Source organism: Neophocaena asiaeorientalis, unplaced genomic scaffold, assembly GCF_003031525.2.
Source record: "Neophocaena asiaeorientalis asiaeorientalis breed wild unplaced genomic scaffold, Neophocaena_asiaeorientalis_V1.1 scaffold240, whole genome shotgun sequence".
NCBI lineage: Eukaryota > Metazoa > Chordata > Mammalia > Artiodactyla > Phocoenidae > Neophocaena > Neophocaena asiaeorientalis.
Genome location: NW_020185331.1, coordinates 1,193,660 through 1,216,602, shown reverse-complemented (window position 1 = coordinate 1,216,602; position 22,943 = coordinate 1,193,660). Strand labels below are relative to the sequence as shown.

Below are 22,943 nucleotides of genomic sequence, written 5' to 3'. Positions count from 1 at the left end.
GTGCGTGTATGTACGTGTGTACACACACACACACACACACACACACACACACACACAATGGAATACTACTCAGCCATAAAAAAGAATGAAATAATGCCATTTGCAGCAACATTGATGGACCTAGAGATTATCATACTGAGTAAAGTAAGACAGAGAAAGACAAATATTATATGCTATCACTTATATGTGGACTCTAAAAGTAATATAAATGAATTTATTTACAAAACAGAAACAGACTCAAAGATAATAGAAAACAAACTTTATGGTTATCAAAGGGGAAAGGTGAGGAGGAATAAATTAGGAGTATGGGATTAACAGATACATACCACTATATATAAAATAGATAAACAACAAGAATTTACTGTATAACACAGGGAACTATGTTCAGTATCTTATAATAACCTATAGTGGAAAAGAATCTGAAAAAAATATATATGTATATAAGTGAATCACTTTACTGTACACCTGAAACTAACACAGTATTGTAAGTCAACTATATACTTCAATTAAAAAAATCTGCCTTCTTGACGCAGAAATCATGAAAGTTTTTATAATGCCAGAATTACAGCTTTTTATAATGGTAAAACAATAGAAATGTCCATCAAAGGGTGATTATCCAAATAAACTGTGACTCAACCACACAATGAAATAGTATCAGCCACTAAAACTAATACTATGAAAAAATAATAACATGAAAAATGTACCTAGTATTAAGTGAAAAAATAGATTGCAGAAAATATATTCAAAAGATCACATTTTTTAAAAGTGTATATATTTTAAAGGGAATACCAATATACCAATCACATAGTCATAATAGTATATATACAGAGAAGAAACTTGCACCAGAAAGTTAAGGGTGCTTATCTCTGAGTGGTGAGATGATAGATCAGATGGAAACTGTGTGATCAGATAGAAAATAAATGCCCAACAGACAAAAATTCCCAAGGAACATGTAAGAGCAAGCAGTCTTCCTGCTGGGGCCTCATACCATAAACTTCTGCCAGATTGGGTGTAAATCTCACCCTATTCTGCAGGGTTGCCAGGTTCACTCCTGTGTCCAGGGGTGGTCTGAAGAGTTATACAAGCTCACGCCCCCTTCTCCCTTTTCCAGCCACCTAATGATCCCCATGGTATCCAGAGAGAAGATCTCATCCTGAGTCTTCGAGCTGTGCTGGCTTCTACACCGCGATTTGCTGAGGTAGGTCTAGCCAAAGTTAGGATATGTAGCCTCAACCCACAGAAGGGTCTGAAGAAAGAACAGTAAAAGCATGGGGGAAAAGAAAGTTCCAGTATACATTTTAGGTTATGGCATCTTGCAAGTGTCTTCAGACCTTCGAAGTAAAAAACTTCACCATCTCTTCATTTAAAATAGTAAACCAATCCCTATTTGGTGCTATCTTTTGAAATTCTTTAGCTTTGCCAGCTAGCCCACTTCTCAGGTCACTGGGAGTCTGGCCATGGATTGAGAGGGAGGTTGGTTTACAGTCACAACTCTCGACTCGAGTATAGCTCCTTGATGTAACACCTACCCCTGGGAACTGGTGACAGTGAGGACATGGTTGGCCTTAGTGTGGCTGCAGCACTACCCATATCTCACTCTTTAGTTCTTCCTTCTCTCCCACAGTTCCTGCTCCCCCTGCTGATTGAGAAAGTGGATTCCGAGATTCTGAGTGCCAAGCTGGATTCTCTGCAGACTCTGGTGAGTGATTGTTCTCTTTTGAGGATCCAGCTGTCTTTAGACAATTTAGGGGTGCTAAAGGATTATGAATTGATTCTTGGAGAGCCAGGGAATAGTTCATTGGCCTCAAGAGAGGGATACCCAGAATCCGGGCCTATATGTTGACCTAAAGCCCCCAGTTGCATTTTGTCTTGTTCTGTAGTAACTGAGTGGCAGCTGAGGAAAGGCTGACCAGGGCTCCCTCTTCATGCTTGTTTTCCATCAGTCAGGACAAGCTCCTATTTTTCAGTGACCTGGGTAGGATGGTTATGAAATCCTGCTTGTTTACTGCTGAGAGCCGGGGTCTTTCAGGTGCCATTATGCTGAGGGGCCTGCATATCCTAGGAAGTCTGAGTGTGTAGATAGCCTTTACCTGTGCTTTCCTTGGCAGAATGCTTGCTGTGCTGTGTACGGACAGAAAGAACTAAAGGACTTCCTCCCCAGCCTTTGGGCTTCTATCCGCAGAGAGGTGAGTGTTACTGAGATAAACTCACTACCATTAACTCCTGGTTGTCGGGCACGAGGGGAAATAACACACCGTATCCTTTTCCCTCTGTTGCTGTGCTTGGTTATTCAGCAAGAGAGCAAGGGGGCATACTTCTAGTTGAATGACAGGGGTAGGGTCAGCTGTTTGGTGGTGGCACATGATCAGTCTCGCACAGTGCCCAATTCCTGTCCTTCCATGGTAAGGAGCATAGGTCATGCTGAGTACAGCGGGAGAGGAAGAGACTTAGGAAAGGGGTTCCCAACAACCACTGCTCAAAGTCGTATTCAGTTTCTCAAAAAGTATGTGTATCAATCCTAGTGGGACTGAGGACTTAGTGAGAATACACCAATTGAGAAGAAACTCATTTGGGGGGTTAATTTCCATTGCTGTGCCCCAAAGGTTCTCACCACCCCCTCCCCGCAAAGGAAATAGGCAGTAGGTGGGCGAGGTCTCACCTGGTGCAGGCTCACCTCAGTAGCCATGGGGTCCCTCCCTGACAGGTGTTCCAGACGGCAAGTGAGCGGGTAGAGGCCGAGGGCCTGGCAGCCCTTAACTCCCTGACTGCGTGTTTGTCTCGCTCTGTGCTGAGGGCTGATGCTGAGGACCTCCTTGACTCCTTCCTTAGCAACATTCTACAGGGTAATGGGACCATGGCAGCTAGAAAGGGGAGTGAGCACAACAGAGAAATTCCTTAAGGCCAGTGACCTTTCATGAGTGGCCCCCATGTTCAGTGATTTGGGTGCTGCAGCCCTGCTTTGAATTGAAAGCAATTTAAGTGGTAACTGCTAGCCAACTGTCCCAGGGCTCAGCCTCCAACTTCCATGGCCTGCAGGGGAACCAGGCAACATTCAGCCTACTCCCTAGGTCTGTGATGTGCTGCCTTTCTAGACTGCAGGCACCATCTGTGTGAACCAGACATGAAACTGGTGTGGCCTAGTGCCAAACTGTTGCAGGCGGCTGCAGGTGCGTCTGCCCGGGCCTGTGACCACATCACCAGCAACGTGCTGCCCCTACTGCTGGAACAGTTCCACAAGCACAGTCAGGTAAGGAAGCAGAATCTGTTGGGGAAATGATGGGACCCCTTGCCAGGATCGCTGTCTCACAGAGAGAGCGCTAAGCATTGAGCTTAGGCCTAGATATAGTAGATCTCGGGTTTTGCTCCCATTTGCTGCTGCTGGTTCCCTTGTTCACTCTTTTCCTGACACTCTTATGTAAAAGGATAATTCTCCCCAATTCTGCAAGTAGCAGGACTGAACTCCTTTAAAAATAAAGTATTTTTAGACTTGAATACCCCTTAAAACATTACAGAGCAACCAGCGGCGGACAATCCTTGAAATGATCCTGGGTTTCTTGAAGCTGCAACAGAAATGGAGCTATGAAGACAAGGGTGAGGCCATCTTCTAGATGTGGTATCCTGGGGGCTGCTGAGCACTATAGCCCTGTAAAGGATGGCAGGCAAAGAGCGCTACAGAGAAGTAGTCTAGAACAGTGGACCTGTTGTTCTGAGGATGTAGCCCAAGAGAACACTTAACAGTTGAGAGCTGTTGATTTCTTTCCTAGTGTACTTCCCAGATACCCAATGGATTAAATTCTTTAAATCTGCCCCGGGAATTCCGTGGCGGTCCAGTGCTTAAGACTGTGCTTCCACCGCAGGAGGCACGGGTTCGATCCCTGGTCAGGGAATTAAGATCCCACATGCCACGCAGCACGGCAAAAAAAAAAAAATCTGTCCCAGGTTATCTTTGCATCACTTCTGAATAGGATTTCCCTCTAACCTGGACTCTGTCTCTTCCTAGATGAAAGGCCTCTGAGTGGCTTCAAGGACCAGCTGTGCTCACTGGTATTCATGGCCCTGACGGACCCCAGCACCCAGCTTCAGCTTGTTGGCATCCGTACACTCACAGTCTTGGGTGCCCAGCCAGGTACGCTAAAGGGAAAGAGAAAAGATAGGAGTATTGGTCCCTTTCTTGTGATTTTCTGTCTTAAGTGAAGAGCAATCTTAATTCCCTGGTTCTCACTACAACTCTGGATGATTTGGGACTTCTTATAGGACTTTAGGAAGGGTTTTGATGGCTGTAGGGGAAGAAAGATGAGGTTCATGTTTCCTTCCTGCACAGATCTCCTGTCTTCTGGGGACTTGGAGCTGGCAGTGGGTCACCTATACAGACTGAGCTTCCTGGAGGAGGATTCCCAGAGTTGGTGAGAATATAAGGCAGCGAGATGGAGCAAGCTGTTCCAGGGCTCTGTGCTTCCGACCCTTGGCTTTCCATAGGGGAGGTGGGCCCTGTGCTTGGCTCTGGCTGCTCCCCGGTTGGAGGTGTGGGAATGCTCTCTTTTCTTGGGCATTAAGAAGCCCGGTCCAACTTAGTGGTGTAAGTACTGGAATCCTACTCTTCAGCAAGGTGGCCTCAGAAGCCCACACTCCTGAATCTGCCTAATGGCAGGCCTAGGCAAGAGAGCCATGGATCAAGGCTCAGCTGATGCTCATCTGCCTTGTGCCCCGGCAGGGTGGCAGCACTGGAAGCATCAGGAACCCTGGCCACTCTCTACCCTGTGGCCTTCAGCAGCCACCTAGTGCCCAAGCTTGCTGGGGAGCTGTGTATAGGTATGTGTCTCTGATCTTCCGTGGCTTACCCCTTCCCAGGGAGGCTTGGGGGCCTTCATGCTTGCCATCACACAGTGAAACCTTGTCTCCTGGGTTGCTTTCAGAGGAGTCAGATTTGGCTAGAGGGTATGGGCCCACCAAATGCTCCCGGAATCGGCGCTGTCTGCAGGCCTTGTCAGCTATATCCACACATGCCAGTATTGTCAAGGAGACCCTGCCTCTTCTGCTGCAGCATCTCCGCCAGATGAACAAAGGTAACTACCAGGAACAGTCCTCAGGGAACTGGGCTGAAGGGGGAACCATAGTCGGGTTTGGAGTTGATGCCTCTAAAGCAGTGGTTCCAGTGGTGGCTATAGTAAGAGTCACATGGGAACTTTTAAAAAGTGCTGAATGCGTGGGTCTTAGTCCAACTGATTCAGCCTCTGAGGAGGGATGAGACTTGGGCAACAGTTATTAAGAATGCCCACGGAGGCCATTGAAAAGCACCACTGGGGACTTCCCTGGTGGAGCAGTGGTTAAGAATCGCCTGCCGGGCTTCCCTGGTGGCGCAGTGGTTGAGAGTCCGCCTGCCGATGCAGGGGACACGGGTTTGTGCCCCGGTCCGGGAAAATCCCACATGCCGCGGAGCAGCTAAGCCCATGCACCACAACTACTGAGCCTGCACTCTAGAGCCTGTGAGCCACAACTGCTGAGCCCGCGCGCCACAACTACTGAAGCCCACGTACCTAGAGCCTGTGCTCTGCAACAAGAGAAGCCACCGCAATGAGAAGCCCATGCACCGCAACAAAGAGTAGCCCCCACTCGCCACAACTAGAGAAAGCCTGCGTGCAGCAACGAAGACCCAACGCAGCCAAAAATAAAAACATAAAATAAATAAAATTTTTAAGAAAAGCACCACTGTAAGGCCAAGCTACTCAAAATAGGGTTCATCAACCAGCAGCACGGGTATTATCTGGGAGTTTATTAGAAATGCAGAATCTCAGGTGCCACTGATCAGAATCTGCATTTTAACTGGATCTCCAAGTAACCTGTACATACCCTGGAGTTTGAGAAGCACTGCTCCTCATAAGTGACAGCAGCTATTGCTGTTGTGGACCTGTGCATGCACACCATAGAACCTCACGAATTCCCTAAGCGCCCCACTCTGCACTGCCCGGCCCTTCGTGGATGATCCAGCACCTGATGTAAAGTAGAAAGAACACTGGACTCAGAGCGTGGCCTGGGTTTGATTCCTGACTTTTTCACTGTTACCCTGGAAAAACCACTGGTAATTTATTGAGCCTCCACATCCTCCTCTATAAAATGGAGAAAATGATATTTCTAAGAGAGTTGTTATGAAAACTAAATGAGAATGTACAGCTGACCCTTGAACAAAACAAGTCTGAACAGCACAGGTCCACGTATACAGATTTTTTTCAGTAGTAAAAACTATAGTACAATATGCTTGGTTGAGTCCACAGATGCAGAACTGCAGATATGGAGGAACTGTGTAAAGAGGGACCATTATAACTTGCACGTGGATTTTCGACTGTACAGGAGGGTCGGCTCCCCTTACCCCCGCCTTGTTCAACGATCAGCTGTGTATGAATGCTTCTGTTGCAGAGCTGGCTGGGCAGGTCTCAGCTCCTGGATAAAATGACTTGGCTCTTTATAAGACACTCTTGGTCTCTTTAGTTACTCGTCTTCGATTATTCTTCCCATATTCTGTATGTGACAGACCTGGAAGTGCTTTTAAGAAAACCTTACAGAGAACTTTCTCACCACACAGGGAATACGGTTGCAGGAACAAGTGAAGTTATTGCTGTCTGTCAGAGTCTCCAGCAGGTGGCAGAAAAATGCCAGCAAGACCCCGAGAGCTGCTGGTATTTCCATCAGACAGCTATACCTTGCCTGCTTGCCTTGGCTGTGCAGGCTTCCATGCCAGGTAACTTCCTCCACCTCACCCCTCCCTCCTCCCGAATCAGCCTTCCACTAGTGTTGAACAGCACTGCCACCCTCGGGGTATCACTGGTATTGCATTTTGTACCAGCAGAGGCTTCTTTTGAATCCTGTGTCCACATAATGAGATTTCACTTCAAGCAGAGGGTGCCAAGCTGACCTTCGGCAGGAACCAAAATCTACTAGTGTTAGCAACACTCAAAAGGATGCACACTTTTTCCCCCTTAGTTGCTGTGTAATTAGATTAGTTAGAATTAGGCTCTGGAGTCAAGCAGACCTGGTTGGGTTTCGTGGTCAACTCTACCACTTGCCAACTTAGATGAAGATAGCCTTTCTAAGCTTCTGTTTCCTCACTTTATGGGGTTGATAGAGAGTAATATCTATATCACAGGGTAGTTGGTAAGGATTAAATAAGTTAATGTGCAGTGCTTGGCAACAGTAATGTATGTGTGGTAGCTGCTGTATAAAAGGACCCATGAAGATAAATCCACGTTACCTTTAAGTTTTTGAAAAGACTAACATTTCTGATGTTAAGAATGTTCACATTAGCTAGCCTTATTTTCCACTGTTGCCCAGTCAAAAGGACTGCACAAAGTTCTCGGGAGCTCCCTATGGCCTGCATTACACACTCCTACTTCTGGTGCCTTGCTGCTTCTCAGGGCTACAGCACTACTAGAGGACAGTTTAAAAACTGCTCCTCTCGTAACTAGAGTCAAGGCCCAGAGTCATGATGATGACAGGACCTAATCGTCTGAGCCACAGTCATGGCCTGTGATTGTGTGTGTTTTGATTTTGCAGAGAAGGAGCACTCAGTTCTGAAGAAAGTGCTGTTGCAGGATGAGGTCTTGGCCGCCATGGTGTCTGTCATTGGCACTGCCACCACCCACTTGAGCCCTGAGTGAGTATAATCATGGATGTGACTTGATCCCAGGGAGGACAGAATTCTTGGGAAGAAGCAGCAAATAACTTCCTTTTGAGCTGTCCTTTTACCCAGATTGAAACATGGAGGCAGCTTTTGTTTTGTTAAGTCTTGCTGGCAAAGTAAGAAGGGGCCTTTTAGCATCATGGACTGGGGGCCAGAGACTGATGGCTCTTAGCTGCAGATGTGCATGAGAGTCACCTGTGGAGCACTTCTGAAATACACATTGAGTTCTCTCGCTAGATCGTAAGGTCCAGGAGAACAGGGATTTGATCTGTCTTGTTCACTGCGGTAGCACCAAGGCCTAGAACAGGAATGGTTCCTGGCATATAATATGTGCTGAATTAGTATTTGTTGAAGGTGTGAATGATCATGCTCTGGCCCACGGACTCAGTGACCACCAGGAACCCCAGGGCTGCTGTAGAGCCCTGGCTCCTCGGTGACACCTAGTGCTCTTCCCCCAGCTTGGCTGCCCAGAGTGTTGCCCACATTGTGCCCCTTTTCTTGGATGGCAACATCACCTTCCTGCCTGAAAACAGCTTCCCTGGAAGATTCCAACCATTCCAGGTAAGGGTCTGATGGATCAGATTGGGGAGAATCTTAGGACTTCTGTCCTTCAGATTTTTAGGGCTAACCTGGGATGGGTATCCTCAGGGCAGACAAGCCTCTTGCTAGCAGGACAGGCTTGTTAAGGCTCTTCTTCCTCTTCCTCTGTAGGATGGCTCCTCAGGGCAGAGGCGGCTGGTTGCACTGCTTATGGCCTTTGTCTGCTCCCTGCCTCGAAATGTAAGAGACCACAACATTTGGGGAGTACCCCAGTTTAACCCTGACCCGGGGAGGTGAATCCTGGGTGACTTCTGGGCTGAAATTTGTCACAAGCTAAGCTGATTTTCTGCTTTTCCCACTGGAGAGTTTATTTCCCATCCACCCTGGCCCCTGCTGCCACTCTCTGCTGGGTGTCTCTTAGAGTTCAAGTGTTCTCTGGGTCCATGACATGGCCAGGTTTTCTATAGGTGGAAATCCCTCAGCTGAACCAACTCATGCGGGAACTTTTAGAGCTGAGCTGCTGCCACAACTGCCCCTTCTCCTCCACTGCTGCTGCCAAGTGCTTTGCAGGACTTCTGAACAAGCATCCTGCAGGTACTGGAGTGAGGCTGTGGGTTGGGAGCCTCCCTGAATCAACTTCTGATGAAATCTTGACGTTTAGTTCTCATTCTCTTTTTAAAGGAAGTTAGCTAATATATCAATAATAGGGCTTTCCAAGGGACAGCCCGTGGGACAAGAGTCAAGACCAGAGTTGGGCAAAGCTTTATAGGACATAAGATAAGGGCTTCAAGCAGAGTGCTCTATCTAGTTCTGTCATCCTATTCCCTACAAAGAGCTATTAGGGGTAAGTCTTTTTTTTTTTTTTGCGGTACGGGGGCCTCTCACTATTGTGGGCTCTCCCGTTGCAGAGCACAGGCTCCGGACGCACAGGCTCAGCGGCCATGGCTCACGGGCCCAGCCGCTCCGCGGCATGTGGGATCTTCCCAGACCGGGGCACGAACCCGTGTCCCCTGCATTGGCAGGCGGACTCTCAACCACTGCGCCACCAGGGAAGCCCTTAGGGGTAATTCTTTATTAGAAGTAGACAACTCTTTTTCGAATGCCAGCACCCCTACATTATGGGAATACCAGGCTCTTGTGCTGGTGTCCTAGAGCTAAGTGGGCCAAATCCACAACCAAAACAATATTGGTTTTTTCTAATGGCTTCTACATTTAAATGATTCACACCTTTGTTGGTAAAACGGACATGGGTAGCGTCTGCATCAGCATTTCCTCCCTCCTTTTTAGGGCAACAGCTGGATGAATTCCTACAGCTGGCTGTGGACAAAGTGGAGGCTGGGCTGAGCTCTGGGCCCTATCGTAGTCAGGCCTTCACACTGCTTCTCTGGGTAAGGAGTCGGAATGGATTCCAGTTAGACAGAGCAGTTGGTCTGGTTAAAAAGAATTTCTCCATTTAACCCTGAAGCGCATGCATGCTTCTCAGGGTTTGAGTGTCATGCCCTGACTGTTCTCTTACTCTCTGATAACAGGTCACAAAGGCCCTAGTGCTCAGATATCATCCTCTCAGCTCCTGCCTTACAGACCGGGTAAGTCCTTGCTGAAGACAGCAGAACCTAGGACCTAACAGGAACTTCCCTGTCGATCCTCTTCTTCCCAAAAATGACTACTGTCCTCCTCTTGGGTATTTAAGATTCTTCCCCGCTGATGTACCTCAAAGGCTCTCTTTTCTCCAGCTCATGGGCCTCCTGAGTGATCCAGAACTAGGCCCAGCAGCAGCTGATGGCTTCTGTCTGCTCATGTCTGACTGCACTGATGTGCTGACTCGTGCTGGCCATGCTGAAGTGCGGATCATGTTTCGCCAGCGGTTCTTCACGGATAACGTGCCTGCTTTGGTCCGGGGCTTCCATGCTGCTCCTCGAGGTGAGGGGAGTCTAAAGGAAAGTCCTCAAATATATAGACCTCTCCATTGGTCAGGCCACAGTCTCTAAAATAATTTAGGACCTGAGTGCTTCTTTAGAGCTGTAGTGTGACCTGTACCTGAAGCGCTGAACATCTAGATTCTTGACCCACTCTTTTCCTTTGATTGGCATATCTTGGCTATTCTGAGCTTGAGGGGCTTTTTAAAAAAAAGAAGAAAAGACTTTTTGTAGGCTAATGTCCCAGCTTCACCAGAGATTAGAATTGAATTTTTTTTTTTTTTTTTTTTGCGGTACGCGGGCCTCTCACTGTTGTGGCCTCTCCCGCTGCGGAGCACAGGCTCCAGACGCGCAGGCTCAGCGGCCACGGCTCACGGGCCCAGCCGCTCCGCGGCATGTGGGATCTTCCCGGACCGTGGCACGAACCCATGGCCTCTGCATCGGCAGGCGGACTCTCAACCACTGCGCCACCAGGGAAGCCCTGAATTCTTAAGCTCTATGTCTGAGCCCAGTTTTTCCCCTAAGCTTTTCCATTTTTTACAGATGTGAAGCCAAATTACCTGAAGGGTCTGTCTCATGTACTTAACAGGCTGCCAAAGCCTGTGCTCTTGCCGGAGCTGCCCACGGTAAGCCTCGCAGTCACAGCCTCTAAGCAGGGACCAAGCCATTGTCCCCCAGCTGGGGCTAGAAAGGGGAGGAAAAGCAGGCTCATCAAAGATGTGGTCATCCCACCCTTCCTGTGGCCCCTTAGCTGCTCTCCTTGCTGCTGGAGGCCCTGTCCTGCCCAGACTCTGTGGTACAGCTCTCCACCCTCAGCTGCCTTCAGCCTCTTCTACTGGAAGCACCCCAAGTAATGAGTCTTCACGTTGACACCCTCGTCACCAAGTTCCTAAACCTCAGCTCCAGCCCTTCCATGGTGCGTTGAGCCTGAACAACTCTTTGGCCTGTCCATCTCCCATTCGTGGGTCTCCCCTCACCTCCTTATGGTTGTGTTCCAGGCTGTCCGGATCGCTGCACTGCAGTGTATGCACGCTGTTACTCACCTGCCCACCCCCGTGGTGAGTACCGCAGATGTCCCTCTCTGGCTTGGAAGCTTCTTAGAAGAGCCAGAGGCACCTTTCTGCCTTAGTCAAGAGGGACTGGCCACCCTGCTGTGTGACTGAGATATGCACCGTAGGGTACAGATAGGCAAGGATCTCCTGACTACCGTAAAATATAATGGCCAGCCTGCCACATAGCATTCTCTGGAATCACTAAAGAAGAATAGGAAGAGTATTAGTTGTAGAGTCAGAGCAGCTTTTTTGGTTGTCTTGGTTGAACAAGGCTAAGATTAGCTCCTCTAACTCCACAGCTGCTGCCGTACAAACTGCAGGTGATCCGGGCCTTAGCCAAACCCCTGGATGACAAGAAGAGACTGGTGCGTAAGGAAGCAGTGTCAGCCAGGGGAGAATGGTGAGTTTTTAGGTCATGGGGAGAGATGGGACTGAAATGAGCCTCACCACTAATGCTGTCAACATTCTTTTTGCCTACAGGTTTCTGCTGGGGAGCCCTGGCAGCTGAGCCCTCCATCCTGGCCTACACTGTTCTGACAGACAATCTAACCTGAAATTACTAACTATCAAGCCATCTTGCCCAAAGCAGGGAGATGACTGGCTTCTGATTGCCTTTCCCACAGACACCGCACAAATGCTGGGCCTCTGTCGCATGGCTGTACAAGAAACATAGGAATCCTGACTTCTGATGGATTTGTGAAGTAACTGAGTGTGAGACTACTTGTGTTTGAAGAATGATCTTGGTCTTGGGGCTCTTCCATTTATATGTCAGAAAAAGTGAGACATGCTGCTGAGGGTGAATACAGATGAGCGTGGCCCCGAGGACCAGGGATGGTGGCGTGTGTGTACCTGCTGGAGAATAAAGATTCTTTTGGTAATGGGGCCGTCAGTTATTTCCCTCTCTCCACTTATGCCTCAGCAGTACATAACCAGAAGCAACACTGCATAAGCTAGAGGAACAGTAGTGATAGGAACTGGCCAGGAATTCTTCAGGACATCCAACCCCTCCAAGTGGGGCAGAGGTGGCAGGACCGTAACACCCACTCACTAGGCCTTGACCCTGACTTCCCCCTTCCCCGCCCCACAAGAGAAAGGCAAAGAGTGAAAAGCTACATAGCTTTAAAAAATCAAATACCTTTATTTTTGCTCCCTTCAGCACATGAGAAGTGGCAGTGACCTCAGCAGTAGGCCTGGTATCTTTGCCCTGTTGAGAAGCCAGGATCTCAGCTCTACCATTCAGGTGTTTTCTCAGACTGCAAGTGGAAGAGGTGGTAGCCAACCCCAGTGCTGTAAGCTGGAGGAGGTCGGGGTCAGTACCTGGCAAGGTTGCTAGCTGCCTGATCTCCAGTCTGGGGCTGGAACTTCTGTTTGCCTGAGTAAAGGGACATCAGTCCTAGGGTTTTTCCACATCATGCCTTGCTTCCGCCATGGCCGGGAGACTGGTCCTTGAGCTGTCCCTGCATGGTACCGTAAGGCAGGCCCACTGGCTCTTTTTGCTCAAGGATTCCAAGAAGCTATCCTTGGAGGCCCTTGAGGCAATGTCGGAAGCAGGGTGGTGCTCAAGTTGTGGCTGACACACTCCAGCTCACACTGCCATCACAGAGGCTGAGTGAGCGGTCACCCAGGGAGGGGGATCCCAGCTCATTCCGTTCCCATGGGGCAGGTGACTGGAAGGTAACAACACCCGAGTCAGCCAATGCCTATAAGAGAAGACAGAAATACTTGTGAGATCTAAGATTTCCTAGTCTTCCTTCCTGAGCCTCATTCCTCAGCAAAGATATATCAAGGTAGTCTGAAGCTACCCTGGCATTCATCGCAAAAGTAATAAAAGTTACAGTTTTGTCCAATAAATGTGCCCTCTGGTGCCTTGAAGGCCTTTAGAGGTTTTGAGCTAAACTTCTAAGGGGCCACTGTAAGCACAGTGACAGGAGTAATAGGATGGGAAAAGGAAGAGGGCAGGTACTTCCAGTCACCTACTTACTACTGCCTCAGTAGTTGCAATTTGAAGAATGATTTACCTTTGTCTCTTGGGCTGAGGGAACTAGCTTCATTTATTGTCTTAGGACCTCTGTCACAAATAGATGACTTCAATCCCACAAATTAGGTGCTTGAAATCCAGACACTGCCATACAAATGAGAGGTGACTGGTGGCCAGCATACCCTAACTAGAGGTCCCTTCTCGAGAACAGCTTTCTAAGGATTCTGTCGTAGTCACCTGCTACCGTACCAATATGGGGGCCACTAGCCACACATGCCTAATTAAATTGGTGAAGATGAAATTAAATTTAAAATTCAATTCACTGATATACTAGCCACACTGCAAGCACTCAAAAGCGGTATGTGACTAATGGCTAATGTTTTAGATAGCAGAGGTATAGAATATTTTTCTCATTCCAGAAAGTTCAATGAACAGTGCTGGTCTAAATATTTTACTTTACCTTCCTGTGTCCACACCCAGGAATACCTTCCAGTTGTCCAAGCAGCCATAGTTGTAATGATTCCTAAAAACCTAGAGCAAAGAAAAACATGTTTCTATGAATCCCTTTCCTTAAACCAATTTTGAGCCTAAATTGGCCAGGCAAGTTCTGGATTTCATGATGCCTGCCTTAGTTGGCCCTGACCATGGCCTCTGTTTATAGGATGGCAGGTTCAGTTACCTACCCATCCCTCCACCCCAATCCCGGCCCTACTCACTCTGCCCTTGGCCTGCAGTCGGCGTCGCTCCTTCTTGTTGATGTGCCTTTCGATACTAGTCTCACCTCGACTGATGAGAACAGCATGCCATACAGTTAGGGCACCCAGGGCAAGTGCCACGGAACTGAGAAAAGAGGGGCAAAGATCATGGGGTAGTGTGGAGGGAGTTAGAGGCCATGCGTAGGTCTGAAATTGAGCTGAGCAACAGTGACTGCCTAGGGGCTTATGTCTAAGTCTGCCTTAACTCCCAGCGTACGTGTCCTAGACGAACTTTTACTTCACTGCATCCATGAAAAAGCATCAATGTGGACTAAGAATAAATGATGTGGAAAGCAAGATGGGGAAATAAGTCTATTTCTATTAATGAAAATGTTATATATTTCCTAAAATACCCATGCTTGGGAGACAGAAGAGGTAGTAAAAGCACTAACAATTAGAATAAAATGGCACAACGTTCAGGTTCCAGCTCTACCATTCCTAGCTGTGCATCATGGAACAAATCACCTCACCCCTCAGATCTGCAATTTTCCTCATCTATGAAATGCACCTACCCTTTAAGTAGGAGTTTAACTTCCCTTGGCACATACCAAACACTCAATGCCAAATCTTTAATGTTCCCTGCCCCCAAATGCTGAAGAAAATTAAGCCCTACTCTTTGCCAACCTAAGTGAGAATAAGAACAGCAGCAGTTTACACGGGGATGGGTTCCTGCCTGGCTGTGGGCACTGAAAAAGGTTTTTCTGAAGCTGCCCCTCAAACTGTCAAAAATGAGAGTTGAGATACCTGCACAGGAACCAGAGGTAGACAAGACTCTTGTGAGTCACTCTTTCTCGGAAGGAGAAGGTGGGTGGTGGGGTCTGGTGATAAGTCTAGAAAAAGAAAACAGCAAAGTCTGGATCATTTGCTCCATTGGTCTGTCTCTACCAGAGCCCAACACCTGCAGGCAGGGAAGTGATCCAAGCCCATGATGAGAAAATAGGGGGTTAAGCCACAGAGGAGTCAGGGCAGCAACCAGATGGGTGGACCAAGCTGGCGGCATCATCATGGACAAACACGGGGCAGAGCAGGTCTGGACAGGATGGTAAAGCACAGGAGGGACCAACCCTGGGCCTTTAGCTCTGACAACACAAATGGGGCTCCAGGGGAAGCCACTCCACTCCCCAGCTAGAACTGTGTGGCTGTAATCCCCAAGAGGGGACGAGACCCATACCCAGAATGGAATAACTGGAGGGGGAGAACTGTGAGCCCCACTAAGGACCGAAAGGGCAGCAGAGACACAATCACAAGCCCAAGATCTGCTCAGAATAAGGAGTCCTAAAAGGCCAGGGGAGAAGGGACGATCCTGCTGTGGACGCAGACAGACCAGGAACAAAGGATGGTCAGACTGGCCCAGCCCGACCTCTGTCCCCTGGAACCCCATTACACAGACTAACATAGACTCCTTGCTGCTCAGGCCATCACCAAGGCAGAGCCCTTGCTCAGCCCAAAGAAGGTGATAATGGAATAGAGCCAAAAACTGTCACGTACCAGGGACTCCCAGCTTGCCCCTAGGCCACTTAGTCTGCCCACGGCCGACAGTGCCCAGAAACACCCCGATCCAGTCTCGACTGGCCCCTTACCCCAGCCTCTACAACTCGACTAACAGGTGGGCCCCAGTTGCCTCAGCAACTCTATACCCCTGGCCTGAGCAGCAGGAGGCAGTGGGGTGGGGACAGCCCACCTGGTTGGCAACCGCCTGTAGTTTGTTCTTGTCGAGCTGTTTCATTTTCTAAGGGGATGGAAAACAGTGCTGGTTATACTCCCAGACCTCTAGGATGGGGGGGTGCTACCAGCCCCACTCCTTAGGGACGGATTCCACACCCCAAAGTGCTATAGAGCTGCCCTGCTCCTAACTACAGGCTCACCTCGATGGCAGCATAAGCCTCCCGGAAAAGGTCCCAACTTCCGTAGCTGCAGTAGACACAGCCCAGAGTCATGAAAAAGCAGAAAGAGAAGAAGTACCGATGGTTATAGTGGCCTACACAGTTGTTTAGCCAGGCTGGTGGGGGTAGGATTAAGGACAAGACCAAACACACAACTTCAGGGGGTGTCCAGGTTTCTCTGGTTCATCCTTGGTTCCTGACAACATCATCCAAGCCCAAGGCTTCCTGTCACCAAAGGCAGGAAAATATGGGACTTCCTTGAAGTTGAGGTGAAAGTGTTAAAGCTTTTCAAAGCCCTCACAAGTCCCATCAGGAGATCATGAAAACTGAAATCCTTCAGTAAAATGAGTCTGCCAATACTTCAACCTAACGGGTTAACCAGACATCTGTGTGGGACAGCAGCAAGGGACCAATGGTTCTATCTGGACACCTACTGAACAACCCACTGAACCAAACGTCTCTTTCCATCCAATAGATGTTAGCACGACAGTCTACAAAAGAAAGAGCTGTTAGGGATGGGTGCCTTGCTCCAAGAAGATCCATCCCAGAATGCATGTAAGCCTCCTGCTTTTCCCAGGAGATGTCAGCCCCAAAAACTGCTCTTCTACAAACTTCTCATGAGCCCAGTGTTCTCTGCAGGGGGATGCTAGAAGCCTTGGGTTTGTGGCCCTTAAACCTCTGCAGTGCTCTGGAGCTAAAGAAGGAGGCCTCAGGCAGAAGAGATAATAAAAGGATACGGCAGTGATGATCCATCTTCAGCACACACCTGTGAGGGAGGGACACAGGCTCTGTTACGGTGGCCAAGGATCTCGAGATGTCAGTGCCAGTCCTTTCCTATAAGGACCAGCACCCTGCTGAGGCGGAAAGGGCACAGACTTTGAGGAGAGCCAGGCCTTGCTTCAAACCCTGCTTCACCGGCTACCTGACACTGGACAAGCTAACTCCGGGTCTCTTGCCTACCCTGGCCCATCTCTCTGAATCTCACTTTCCACAAGCGGTGAAAATGCGGAACTTGCAGGACGATCCTGAGGACCAGGTGTCCCGATATAGAGGGCACACTGCCTGGCACGTGAGGGGTGCCTCATACATGTCCTGTCAAATTCCAGGTCTAGGTTCTGCCCTAGAGCTACAGCAAAAGGGCCACAGCTGGGGTTCCCAGAGACCCACCTATTGCAGATGCTGCAGTGGTGTGTTCGGGCTGGCTTGGGGTTAATGCACTTCTTACAGATGGAGACTGTTGTGATATCATTCCTGCCCTGTGCAGAGGGAGAAAAGCACCATGACAACTGTGGCAGCACCGGTTTCGTACCTCCAAAATACCAAGGCACTCTCCCTCCGCACTCCTGGAACTGGCTCCAATAGCCTGCAGTTCTCTCCCTCCCCCATGCCCCTGAGGGGGGACCCACCGGGGGTGGGTATCCAGGTGGAGTGGTGATAGCCTGGTAGTAATGGAAGACGATGAGGATCAGATTCCAGTGACTATAGAAGAAATGCCAGCAGAGTCGTGGCACTGAGTAGGTTTGAAGGATGAGGGGCAGGATACACAGGTAGGCGATGGCCACAATGGAGCTGGTCAGCACGATCACCAGCACCACGAACACCTGCCGACACCAGGGAGGTCAAGAAGACGCAGTGAGAGAGCTCGCCAACACCCAGGGTAGACTCGGGAGTTACCCCAGGGTAGGAGGCCAGTGTGGGTCCAAACCCAGTGTAGGTCCATCAGACACATGTCCCTCTGCTACCCCCAAACATCCCTGGTTCCTGTCCCCAGGCATTACTCACCACCCCACACCAGCGGATCACGTTGTCCACCAGCCAGTAGATAGGCTCAAAGGCAGCATCCACAGCGGTGTCACTGCCTGCAAAGGAGTTGTAGAGCAGGGAGCGCAGGCAGACCTTGCCATAGCGCCAGCGCTGAACCAGGCCGCGGAGCAGAGGTGGGCAGCGGCGCCTGTAGCCCAGGAGCAGAAGCAGGCGCAGGCAGAGGCGGGCAGGGCCCAGCAGCAGGCTCCACTGGCCCCGCATGGCTCCTAGGAGGGCACACAACTGTGAGGGGCCAGCCTGGGTCCTGTCTCTCCCTGCCCCACCAGTGGGGCGCTTAGAGGCAAAGACCTAAGACCAAGGCCCGCTGGGCCAGTCAGTAGGTGTGGGAAGTAGGGAGGTGACTCCAAGCCAAAGCAGGATCTCTGGAGTTGTCTGTGTAGACAGACCACTGGGTGGAGCCCGACCAACGTGCACAAAGCCATCCACGTGCCTCTGAGGGCCTGGCCACCGTAGCAGAGGTGTCCCGGCATCTCCTGCCTGCCCTGGCCCATTGGCCTACCTCCTAACAATTGTCTTCACCAGGAAGCCAGTGGGGGAGTGAGTTCACAGCATGTGGATCCTGCACCTAGATCTTCCCTGGTGCCACCTGAGTCTTGGCAAAAGATACTCATCCTTCCTGCTGACGTTACAGGCCTGGTGGCATGAGAGTCCCTGTCTCCTGTCAGGACAGCTCAGCTACCCCTTGCATGACGTAAGATGCTTTGTCTCCAAGTCTAGTCCCAGCCCCACCGCAAGCTTACTGAAGCCAAGACAATTTCTGGTGTTCAGAGCAGAACACCACCACAGGCAGGAGACACTGGCAGTGGGAGGAGGGCTGGTGGCTCCTGAAGACCACAGGGCCTGCCCTCTGAGTGATGAGTCTCCCCTGCCCTGTTCTAGTTGGACACTCGAGAGCTTTCTCTGCGGCTGCTGTCATTGGCCCCAAGATTCCCAACCAACCTTCCCAGCTCTTTAGCCCTGTGCGTGGCTCCTCTGCAAGTGCCTTCACCTCCTCCATGTGGTTTTTACCTCATCTAACAGCCACAGGAGGTCAGCTGCCCAGGCAATGCCCAGAACAGAAGACACAGATTCCTTCGATGACAGTCTCATCAATTCTGCAGATTAAAGGCTCTACCAGAAAGGAAATTATCTGATTTTCTCCTACGGCTACTTTGTCCTCAGCAACTCCACTGACTTATTTAACAGGCAGCTCAAAACCCAGCAGAAACTGGAGGAGGCTGCTCCACTGTAGGGGTGGTTTCATTTCAGTAACTGGAGCAAGGTACTCTCCTTGCACCCTGGCTCATCCCCACAAGAGGCCTTTCAAAGAAAACTTAATTATCTCCTTCCACAAGCCCTCTAAAGACCTAAGGCAAAAAGAAATCCAGCAGACAAGGCCAGCAAAGAGAAGACAGACAATTCAGTAGGGACCTACTCTCTGTACCAGGATAGAGTAAGTCGTCATTCCCATCACCTCCGAGGGTATAAGAGAATTAAGGGGCAGTGTAGAAAAAAGGAAAAGTTCAAACTTCTTCCTACCTCCTTTGAGTTGGACTCCTACTGTGTGGAATCATGATTTGGCTTGAAGCATGAATTTTCGAATAGTATACAGCTGAAGTCTAACATAAGAGTGGGACAAAACATTTTACCCCATAGCAAATCCAGGTGACTTAGGCCATCTGCATATTGTTCATTCCCTTTCTGTGGCTAATGGAGAGTTTCCTATTTACTAAAATACTTTTTATAACAATAGCTTTCAAATAAGATGCATTCCTCATCTGTAATAAACATGAATTATATGCCATCTCTCCTGTCTACAAAAAAAAATCTCCCTTCTCTGATTCTCCACTTTTCAGCTTGTTCTCAACCACTTCCAGAATTACTGAGCTCTACAGGAAGTGCCTGCCTCAAGGATGAGACTTACCAACTCTCACCTGCCCCATAACTCGACTACTTAGGGTTCAATTCTGCCCTTAAGTAGTTCTGTGACCTTGGGCAAATCACCAAACCCTGTTGGCACTCAATTTTCTTGTGTTCCCATTCAGTGAGAGGGTAGGATTAAATACTAAGGTCCCTTCCTGCTCTACCCCTTTATGATTCTATATATACACTTGGTAAGATGTTTAAACGAAATGTTTATAAAGTGCTGAGTGCAATACCTGGATCATGGAAGTGCTCAATAAATACTTGTTGAATGAATGAACTGGAGGGATGCTGAAGTGGAAAGGCTGGTCAGATGTCTATCTGTCCTACAAATAACAGCAAGGACCCTCCTGCCAACATGATAACACTAAGTAAGTGTCTACTGAGAAATGAAAACCATTGTTAGAATCATAGCACTTAAGAGCTAGAAGTCATTTTTAAAAACTAGTCCAACCAGAAATCAACCCAAACATGTAAGCCAAAAGCTTGTAGGTGCAGAGCTAAAGATCAGATTTGTGTAAAAGAAATCTGAAGCCAAACCCGCCACACCCCTTATTTAGTGGGGTTTGGGGGTATGGGAATGCCAGGGAAGAGATATGTAGTCCATGGGGCCACAACTGAACATTTCATCTCAGGAAATTGAGGTAAAGCAGAGCTCAAAAAATTGTGTGGTAGGGGCGAGGGGTGGTGATGGAAGTGAACAGGGCAGGAAATAGAGCACGCACAGTTTCGCTATCACCCCCAGCACAAGCTCTGAGCACTCTGATCCCTCAGTAGTAGCCACTTAGTGACATCTGCCACCAGATCAGAGGGGACTGCAGGCCACAGCATCCCCCTCTTCCCAAGGGTCTAAGTCACCATCTCTTTCCCAAGGGGAAACCGTATATGAGGGACATAGGGCTGGGAGTGGGAGTACACACACAGATTCCAAAGCCACCAGAAGGCAGAGGAAACTGAGAAGAAGGTCGACAAATCTCATTTGGACAAAGGCTGTTCTCAGGATGCTTACAGCCTCAAGCAGCAGATGTCAATCATCAGTCAGAGCAGCATTTTATTCATGTGCAGACTTCCCTTCCAGACTAACATGCTCCGCTTGACAGGATCCGACAGCAAGATCGGAAAGCTGCAGTTACAGAAACCGGGGAAAGGTTTTATTTCTCAAAGAGCCTGGCGTGGCCAAAGTATGATGGGCAGGAAGTAAAATAACTTGGGTACCGGTTTGGTCTCTAGAGACACTGTACAAGTCAAATCCTATCTCTGGGGCTGAGTTTCCAAATCTGTGAAATGGGCGAGCTGGGTGGGCTGACCTTCCAATTCCGCGCCTTAAGGCTGCCCGGAGGGTGAGCTCCGCCCGGTTCGAGGGCAAGGCCGTGCAGAGCAGGAACTCACAAGGCCCCAGAACAGGGCCCGACCCTAGAAAAAGGGAAAGGACCGGGCAGCAAAGGCCGCGGCTTCGCTCTTACCTGCCACCGGCCGACTCCCCAGTCAGCCAAATCGAACCCTGCAGCCTCCGCCGCCGCTCACTGCCACCCCCTCCAGCTCGGCGCCCCGGCCCGGCCTGGCTCAATCCAACCAACCATGGCCCACAGCCCACAGCTTCAGCCTCCAGACCCGTACCCGCCGCCCGCCCATCCTTATCCGCAAGCGCAAGCGTAAGCGCAAGCGCATGCGGGCCGGAGCTCCGCCCCCGGTCTCGTCCCGGGGTAACCTGGGAAATGGAGTTTACATCTCAAGGAGGCGCTCCCTGTGGTCACGTGATAAAGCTCACCAATTGGCACGCTTCTTACTGCGGAACTGCACCTGGATGTTGGCCAATGAGAGGTCGGCTTCATTTTCCTCCGGACTTGGGACAGGGGCAGTCATGGCGCCACCCGTGAGGTACTGCATCCCCGGTAAGTCAGCGGTGCCCAGAGCGAATCCTGGGCAGGGACGGAGGCAGGAGGGCCCGACGACCAACAGCTTCTGCGGACCCGTGGCTGATGCAGCGTTTTTTCCGCAGGCGAACGTCTGTGTAACTTGGAAGAGGGCAGCCCCGGCAGCGGCACCTACACCCGGCATGGCTACATCTTTTCGTCGCTTGCTGGCTGCCTGATAAAGAGCAGCGAGAACGGCGCGGTAAAGCGGGCGGCTTCCCCTCTTCTCCGTCTCTGCCTTTTTCTTAGGCTGCCTTTGATTTCGCAGTTCTTAGGCAGGGGATCTGCGGGCGCGTCTTCAGTGCCTCGTTCAGTAAAAGAAGTTGGTCTCTTAAGTTTTAACAGCTGTGGTCCCCGCTGCCGGGCACTTAGCCATCACAGAACAGTTTTGTTGGTCCGGCTTGGTTGTGTTGCTGACACTCGGGGAAGCAAGTTGGGGGAAGAGTGGAGGCGAGCTCAGCCCTGCAGTGAGCTGAATCCTGTCCGAATGTCGCCTACCTCTCCGACTTTATCTCGCTCCGCTACCCGCGCCTCACCCTCTGCTATCTAGTACTACTGGCTTCTTTCAGTGTCGCCAGTGCGCCACAGAGCCTTTGTACACACGCCGACTGGAACACGCTCCTCTCTTCCTTGACTATTCAATTCCTACCTACCCTTCAGATAGCCTCACTAGTATCACTTTCTCAGAGAAGCTGTCCTAGCCACTAGTCGAAAAAAGTTTTGTTTTTGTCTGTTTTGTTGAACACTCACAAAGAGCTGTATTCTTCCCTTTCTAAGCACTTAGCTCAGCATGTAATTAAACACTCAGTTATATCAATAAGTTCCCCATTAGACCCTTCTCCCGTAGACTTCATGAAAGCAGGCCTCACTCCCATAACTTCCGCGCCTAGCACAAGATAAATGCTCAGTAGATGTTTGTTGAATGCATGATTAATATTATTCTCCCTGGTTCCAGAGGCTGATCCACGATTAGCTCAGGATCAGATAAGCAGTTCTTGAAGGAGCAGCTTAAAGACACGGAGCATAGTAGAAAGAGGATTCAGAGTTAGAACACTTCAGTATTGACTAAACCTTGATTCTGCTTTAGATAAGAAACTTAAACCCTCTGGTTTTAGGTTCTTCCTCATCTATAAAGTGAGAGACTTTTTATTCGATCAATTTGGGAATTTCCTTAGGATTTGAAAGTTTGTTCATTTCATAGCTATACATATAGCTATCTATGGAGCATTTTCATGTGCCAGGCACAGTGCTGACCTCTAGGGATGTTGTAATGAGCCAAATACACATGGTCTCTTATCAGGGGGCACAAACACAAACTGTAAGCAAATATATGCTCGAATGAATGTATGCTTACAAATGTGATTCCTGCTCTGAAAGAATATTACGGGGTACCATGAGAACATGTAATAGGCAAACCCACCCTAGTCAGAAGTGACATTTAACCTGAATCTTTAACCTGAATTTTTTTTTTTTTTTTTTTTTTTTTTTGGGGTACCCGGGCCCCTCCC

The 22,943-nt window shown here is 49.4% G+C and overlaps 3 protein-coding genes across 16 annotated transcripts in view; 2 read left to right on the top strand and 1 right to left on the bottom strand.

Moving 5' to 3' along the window:
• MMS19 (MMS19 cytosolic iron-sulfur assembly component) overlaps positions 1–12,058 on the top strand; it is a 32,689-nt gene extending 20,631 nt beyond the window's left edge. For 2 of the 3 annotated variants that reach the window (XM_024734844.1, XM_024734843.1), the window contains 23 exons: positions 1,112–1,198; positions 1,625–1,699; positions 2,109–2,186; positions 2,705–2,843; positions 3,093–3,247; positions 3,513–3,591; positions 4,001–4,126; positions 4,322–4,403; positions 4,712–4,809; positions 4,914–5,063; positions 6,578–6,733; positions 7,546–7,645; positions 8,131–8,233; positions 8,384–8,452; positions 8,680–8,806; positions 9,500–9,600; positions 9,742–9,798; positions 9,946–10,132; positions 10,672–10,754; positions 10,880–11,044; positions 11,127–11,186; positions 11,480–11,580; positions 11,661–12,058. In XM_024734844.1, coding sequence (XP_024590612.1) covers positions 1,112–1,198; positions 1,625–1,699; positions 2,109–2,186; positions 2,705–2,843; positions 3,093–3,247; positions 3,513–3,591; positions 4,001–4,126; positions 4,322–4,403; positions 4,712–4,809; positions 4,914–5,063; positions 6,578–6,733; positions 7,546–7,645; positions 8,131–8,233; positions 8,384–8,452; positions 8,680–8,806; positions 9,500–9,600; positions 9,742–9,798; positions 9,946–10,132; positions 10,672–10,754; positions 10,880–11,044; positions 11,127–11,186; positions 11,480–11,580; positions 11,661–11,688 — 2,406 coding nt within the window. In that variant the 3' untranslated portion in view covers positions 11,689–12,058. Of the gene's footprint in view, positions 1–1,111; positions 1,199–1,624; positions 1,700–2,108; positions 2,187–2,704; positions 2,844–3,092; positions 3,248–3,512; positions 3,592–4,000; positions 4,127–4,321; positions 4,404–4,711; positions 4,810–4,913; positions 5,064–6,577; positions 6,734–7,545; positions 7,646–8,130; positions 8,234–8,383; positions 8,453–8,679; positions 8,807–9,499; positions 9,601–9,741; positions 9,799–9,945; positions 10,133–10,671; positions 10,755–10,879; positions 11,045–11,126; positions 11,187–11,479; positions 11,581–11,660 lie in introns of those variants that run through there. The other variant, XM_024734845.1, reaches the window with a different exon arrangement.
• On the bottom strand, positions 4,010–21,174 carry ZDHHC16 (zDHHC palmitoyltransferase 16). 12 transcript variants are annotated; one of them, XR_003001793.1, is made up of 14 exons: positions 20,986–21,174; positions 17,579–17,826; positions 17,203–17,397; positions 16,964–17,052; positions 16,534–16,562; positions 15,779–15,912; positions 15,595–15,642; positions 14,658–14,743; positions 13,875–13,998; positions 13,619–13,689; positions 12,498–12,880; positions 12,316–12,384; positions 10,689–10,812; positions 4,010–4,131 (listed from the first exon to the last, which is right to left on the bottom strand). XR_003001793.1 is itself a non-coding variant. In XM_024734849.1 (12 exons), the coding sequence occupies exons 3-12, from the start codon at positions 17,819–17,821 to the stop codon at positions 12,766–12,768; spliced, it is 1,134 nt and encodes a 377-aa protein (XP_024590617.1). In that variant the 5' UTR covers positions 17,822–17,826; positions 20,532–20,645; positions 20,986–21,150; the 3' UTR covers positions 12,295–12,765. The 12 variants fall into 12 exon arrangements, 7 of the variants coding, with proteins under 7 accessions (XP_024590617.1, XP_024590615.1, XP_024590618.1 ...); XR_003001795.1 differs by lacking the exon at positions 4,010–4,131 and adding an exon at positions 10,015–10,143; XR_003001796.1 differs by lacking the exons at positions 4,010–4,131; positions 10,689–10,812 and adding an exon at positions 11,194–11,381.
• A 194-nt stretch (positions 21,175–21,368) lies between these two features.
• EXOSC1 (exosome component 1) overlaps positions 21,369–22,943 on the top strand; it is a 12,009-nt gene continuing 10,434 nt past the window's right edge. Inside the window, exons 1-2 of the mRNA XM_024734882.1 lie at positions 21,369–21,414; positions 21,522–21,637. Coding sequence (XP_024590650.1) covers positions 21,384–21,414; positions 21,522–21,637 — 147 coding nt within the window. The 5' untranslated portion in view covers positions 21,369–21,383. The remainder of the gene's footprint in view (positions 21,415–21,521; positions 21,638–22,943) is intronic.

Excerpts from the sequence above, each read along its gene's own strand:
- ZDHHC16 (XM_024734846.1), bottom strand. The coding sequence starts at position 17,821 with ATGCGGGGCCAGTGGAGCCTGCTGCTGGGCCCTGCCCGCCTCTGCCTG. Across the intron at positions 16,563-16,963 it reads CACTGCAGCATCTGCAATAG|GTGTGTGCTGAAGATGGATC; the intron begins GTGGGTCTCTGG and ends CCTCCCTCACAG. Across the intron at positions 15,913-16,533 it reads GAAGATGGATCATCACTGCC|CCTGGCTAAACAACTGTGTA; the intron begins GTATCCTTTTAT and ends TACCCCCACCAG.